Source organism: Rattus rattus, chromosome 14 (genome assembly GCF_011064425.1).
Source record: "Rattus rattus isolate New Zealand chromosome 14, Rrattus_CSIRO_v1, whole genome shotgun sequence".
NCBI lineage: Eukaryota > Metazoa > Chordata > Mammalia > Rodentia > Muridae > Rattus > Rattus rattus.
In genome coordinates, this window is record NC_046167.1 from 41,118,163 (window position 1) to 41,124,302 (window position 6,140).

The 6,140-nt window shown below is 38.4% G+C and overlaps 1 protein-coding gene across 1 annotated transcript; it reads right to left on the reverse strand.

Annotated features, from left to right (window-relative positions):
* Positions 1–3,902: 3,902 nt before the first annotated feature.
* On the reverse strand, positions 3,903–6,069 carry LOC116883291 (zinc finger protein 391-like). Its single transcript, XM_032884288.1, is given in 3 exon segments — positions 3,903–5,385; positions 5,388–5,449; positions 5,451–6,069. Coding segments are annotated over 3 exon segments (717 nt in total). The 5' UTR covers positions 6,044–6,069; the 3' UTR covers positions 3,903–5,323.
* Between the last annotated feature and the right edge of the window lie 71 nt (positions 6,070–6,140).

The window sequence follows — 6,140 nt, forward strand, 5'->3', positions numbered from 1 at the left end:
ACTCGTCCTTGATGAGAATCTATAGTATCAACTAGGGAGTTTACTGTTTATAGGTCAGGCTGTTGTCCACCCTCTCCTTCCCATCCCACTGTTGTAGTCCTTAACAATGTATCCTATGCTGGTCTAAAACTTGTGTTCCTCCTGCCTCAGCCTCTGGGGTACTCACCTCTAAATAAGTATTGAGGTTGTTGTTGGGATTGGGTCACAATGCTACTTATAAAAGTAAAGTATCAATTTTAACTTTGATTAAACTAACAATGAAACAATATAAACTGCCCAAGAATGAATCCAGCATCTGCCAGAGCCTTACTGATACCGATAAAAGTTAAAATCAATTTTAACTTTGATTAAACTAACAATGGAACAATATAAACTGCCCAAGAATGAATCTAGCAGCGATTGAAGACTATGCTGGATAGTTTTATGTCAACTTGACACAACTACAGTTATTTAAGAGGAGGTGTATTGGCTGGTTTTGTGTGTCAGTTTGACACATTAAAGTTATTAGAGGGAAAGGAGCCTCAGTTGAGGAAAGGTCTCCATGAGATCAAGATATAAGACTATGTAATTAGTATGTATATATAATGTATATTATTTATAGCATGTATGAATACTATATATAAAGTATATATAGTATATGTAAATAGAAATACATATATACTATATATGCACATTAATTATATGTATGCATTGAGAAAATATTGAGTACATATATGTGTATACATTGTCTATATATATAGACAATGTATGTCTACATTGTCTATGTATATATAGACATTATATATACATTTATATGTGTGTATAAAATAATAATATTGGTGAGCTAGGTTATATTAAAATTAAGAATCATTTATCAAAGACATTATTGAAAGAATAGAGGAATAATAGATTTGGAAATGTTACTTGAATTCCCATATTCGAGGGTTTATATCCAGAATTCATAAATAATTCATAAAGAATACAAATTTTCCAAGAGTGCCAAGTGTACAATATATAAGCACTAAACTAGGTTATTCTTTGTCCAAAGTATGTTATCTTATTTGTGAAGTTACCAGCTACATGCCCATTGGTAGGAAGTAACCTGGCTAAAGACTACCTTTAGAAGGATGTAGATTGTAGCAAGACACATATGAAGGCAAGTGTTCTAAGATGCACTGATTGTCCCATTAGTGGTACAATGAGATATAATATAAAATGAATTCTTTTTTCTTTTAAAATTTGTATATGTGCCTCTGTATGGATAATATGTGCATGTGAGGGCAGGTATTGTACAGGCTACAAGATGTTGGGTTCCCTAGAGCTGGAGTAACAGGTAGTCATGAGCACCTGATGTGGGTGTCAGAAACCAAACTCAGATCCTGTAAAGAGCAGTAGGCACTCTTACCCAGCAAGCCACTGTTCTTATTCATATAAAATGCACTTCTTATATTTCTTGCACACAGCTGTAAAAACAGTGGCTTAGAGAATACATTTCACATTTAGTATAGCAAAATGAGATGTCTCATGATCTGGCCATAGTTATATTACTTCTTGATATGTAGTTATTGAAAACTTCCTTTCCCTAGGAGGTACCATGCCTTTCCATATGCTGTTGCTGTTGTAATGTCCTTTGATTTCTCTATTTCATGTGATTAAGAGCTGATTTTTTTGATCCTTTTTCTTAAGTCTTTCCAACTGTCTAAAAATAGTTATGATGCTATAGTGCAAAGTATTCTAGATTATATCATGATAGATATTTGTGCACACAAACACTCATAATTTTTAGTTAAGCATGGTGGCATATACCTTCAGGGGCAGCCTGCTCTACACAGTGAGTTTCAGACCAGACAGTGCTACATAGTGAGACCCTGTCTTTCAAACAAAACAAGATCATTCTGTAAAGCCACTGTTTTTATACTTTTGTTTTTTACGTGCTGCTTTCCCTATTTCCAGATAGGCTGTAAGCTCCAGAAAATAAGTCTTTTCTCTGACTTATTTTTATATCCCTAATACTGATACGAGGCCCAGCACACCCAAATTAGCATGAGCATCTTTGAGTTTATAATATATACACTGAACTAAATTTTTCAGTAAAAGAAATTTCTCTTTCCAGAATGTCTGTTCCTTCCAAGACTTCAGAACACTACCACCCAGTGCTTAGTTTTTACAGTTGAGCTGGTTTGGATATAGTATAACATCACTTCACTGTTGACACCAAAACGGTATTCTGTGTCCAAATGATTATCTGAAAACTCCCTATGGATGGAACTGGAAAATATCATCCTGAGTGAGGTAACCCAATCACAGAAAAACACACATGGTATGCACTCATTGATAAGTGGCTATTAGCCCAAATGCTTGAATTACCCTAGATGCACAGAACACATGAAACTCAAGGATGACCAAAATGCAAATGCTTCACTCCTTCTTTAAAAGGGGAACAAGAATACCCTTGGCAGGAATAGGGAAGCAAAGTTTAGAACAGAGGCAGAAGGATTGACCATTCAGAGCCTCCCCCACATGTGGCCCATACATATACAGCCACGCAATTTGACAAGATGGATGGAGCAAAGAGTGCAGGCCAACAGGAACCAGATGTAGATCTCTCCTGAGAGACACAGCCAGAATACAGCAAATACATAGGCGAATGCCAACAGCAAACCACTGAACTGAGAATGGGACCCCTGTTGAAGGGATCAGAGAAGGGACTGGAAGAGCTTGAAGGGGCTTGAGACCCCATATGAACAACAATGCCAACCAACCAGAGCTTCCAGGGACTAAGCCACTACCTAAAGACTATACATGGACTGACCCTGGACTCTGACCTCATAGGTAGCAATGAATAGCCTAGTAAGAGCACCAGTGGAAGGGGAAGCCCTTGGTCCTGCCAAGACTGAACCCCCAGTGACGTGATTGTTGGGGGGAGGGCGGTAATGGGGGGAGGATGGGGAGGGAACACCCATAGAGAAGGGGAGGGGGAGGAGTTAGGGGGATGTTGGCCTGGAAACCGGGAAGGGGAATAACAATCGAAATGTAAATAAGAAATATTCAAGTTAATAAAGATGGAGAAAAAAAACATACCAAGTTAGCAAGGTCAAAAAAGGGCAAATGCTAAATATTGATAATCCAGGGTGATGACCCATCCAGGAAATTCATTCTTTTTCAGTGCCAAAGGCAAGATCAAATAATTTACACTTTCAAACTTGCATAGAGATATTTCTGGTAAGGAAAGATATTTCTGGTGTTTTGCTGAGTCTTCACTTCTATAAATATGTGCTTTATTTTCTGACATTTTCCCCATGATGTGAAGTTCTCTTTTAAATTTCAGCTCCAGCTGGGTTTGTAGTGGTAAACATTTACCTACTATACATGAGACTTGATCCCTAGCCCTACAAAGAAAACCAAACCAAACCAAACTCCTTCACTTTCATCACCAAAACTTGAGTTTCAGAATCCTGATCCTCTTGCCTCCAACTTTCTTAGATTTAAGTTACTCGGGAAGAGTGGCAAGTGCTATCATACACCAAAAGCTTTACAATATGCTTTCTTACTACCTGGCTCAGAACTTCCGAGTCCAGCATGGCTTCTGGAAGTGCTGAGAGAATTCAGGTAAGTTTGCACACTTTTCTACAGAGTCCTCTTCTGAAAATGAACATTATTTTACTATGCCAAAGCATCCTCTCTTACCTGTTTAGAACATGGACCAAAGAAGCCTGCCATTAAAAATGATTACTTTTATTGAAGTGTATGTGTGCAATGCACGTATGGATGCCTATGGAGACCAGAAATGAGTGTCTGATCCCTGGGAGTTATAGGCAGTTTTGAGATGCCTAATGTGGTTGCTGAGAACCAAACTTGGATCTTCTGCAACAGCAGTACATCATCTTAATTGCCAAGCTGTCTCTATAATCTACACCCCACAATTTATAGTAATTGGAATTTATTTTCAATCTCATATACATCACTTCAGGGGTAAGAATTTCATTCTTGTTAAGCAGGCATGGAAAATGAGGTACAAAACTAAACAAAATAATTTAAGGTGCAAACTCCTCATGTGCACAAATAGGACTTATGAACTAAGGTGAGGAAACTCAGCTATGACCTGATACACAGAGCTCTACTGGGATTCCTATGCATAATAAATATTTTCCACATTTGGCTCATTAACTTCTACCTTTCAAATCCAACTACTCCTAGTGGATGCAATAGTATAAGAGTTACATAAATAAATCTGTGAAGGTTATCCTAAAACCAATGCTAATCCTAATCTAGCAAGCATTCTCCAAATCTGCTCTACTCTGACATCTACCTTTGCATACACCTTGAGAAACACAATTTACAAGGGTCAGAATGCAGAGGCTCCTCCTAAGAAACTGTTTAGGTTATGGTTTTCCTTTTGCTTTGGCTCAGAAATCTCAGGCAATTTAGGAGCTTATTTGGGTCAGCAGGCCACAGGAAGGAAGTACAGCTAATTACTCTGGTAAGCAATGGTCATCAAAAGAAACACAATCAACAGATAGGACTTCTTAGACTTACTGGGGATAGTCTTTCTTGAATGAACCACATTACAATTCAAACTTTAATGCATTATCAGTAAGAATGGTAACAGCAAAACAAGAAGCTTGCACGTAGTAACCTTTAAACTATTTTTATTTTGTATACAAATGTATACATGTGCTATTGTGTGCATGGAGGTCAAGACAACTTGTAGGAGTCAGTTCTTTCCTTCTATCATGTGGGTTTCAGAATTAGACTCAGGTCATTAGGTTTGGTAGCAAGCTCCTTTACTTGCTATTTATCTCCCTAGCCCAAAGTAATGCTTAACCTGTTTCCTCTTATTAAACGGACAAGTATGGAGTAAGAGGGTGCACATGGCAAGCCAATGTGCATGTGGATGTCTGATGGTAACTTTGGGAGGTGACCTTGTTTGAGGGTTTCTGCAGCTGTGCTCAGACTACAGGTGCTAGGCCAGAAGCTTAAGAATGTGGACATTTTCCTGATTTTTGACTCCAGTTTCAGGAAAACTGATTACAGATGCTTGCTATACCCACATCTGAGTTTCTCACGTGGGCTCTGAAGACCTGAACTTAGATGCATTTACTGAGTCATCTCTCTGGGCCCTGGAAAATGATTCATATTAAAAAAAAAAACAAAAAACAAAAACCACCTTGAGTTGTAAAGCTGAATTTTAAAGAGAGAGAACAGGTGACTTCAGAGGTTTGCATACAATGATAGAGCTGTTTCCAGTGACTTTTCTTCAGTATTTCATGGAAGGCATGTTGATATTTTTTGTCATATTCTTTTGATGCAACCAAAGACATCTAGAATACCTTCCTCAGGTACATCACTGTTGACACTTTCTCTTGGCATGTCCTTTCTGGTGTTTGGTAAGATTAGAGCATCTTCAGCTTTCCCATAGTCATCACACTCGTAGGGTTTTTCTCCAGTACCGATTCTCTGGTGATGACTCCATTTGACTCCAACTGAATGCTTTTCCACATTCCCCACACTCATACAGCTTTTCTCCAGAATGAACCCTCTGGTGATTAATAATCGCTGAGTTCACATAGAAGGCTTTCCCACATGTATCACACTCACATGGCTTTTCACCTGTATGTATGCTCTGATGTTTGATGAAGGCTGAGCTCACCCAGAAAGCTTTCCCATACTTACTGCGGTCATACGGCTTCTCTCCATTATGGACTCTTTGGCATATAATCAGGTGTCCTCTGACACTAAAGGCTTTCTTACACTTGTTACAGTTATCGGGTTTCTCACCAGTGTGGGCTCTTTCATGCACAGTGAGGGTTGAGCCCACACAGAGGGCTTTTCCACAGCGATGACAGTCATAGGGTTTCTCTCCAATGTGAATTCTCTGATGTCGAATGAGGCCTGAGTTCTGGGTAAACATTTTCTGACATTCATTACATTTATAACATCTGTCCTTTGTGGACCTGCCTTTATAGTCTTCTAACTGGTCCTCATACTGAGAGACTTCTTCTTTCTCAGGAATTGGTAAAGAATCCTTAGTATGTATGTTAGAGACCTTTTGGTCTGGGTCCATCCTTACAAAATCTTTTAATGTTAATGCTTTGCTCACAGCTCTGGCCTTGATTCCTATAATGATGAAGATTTTTTTTTTTTTTGCAAATATACTTTAT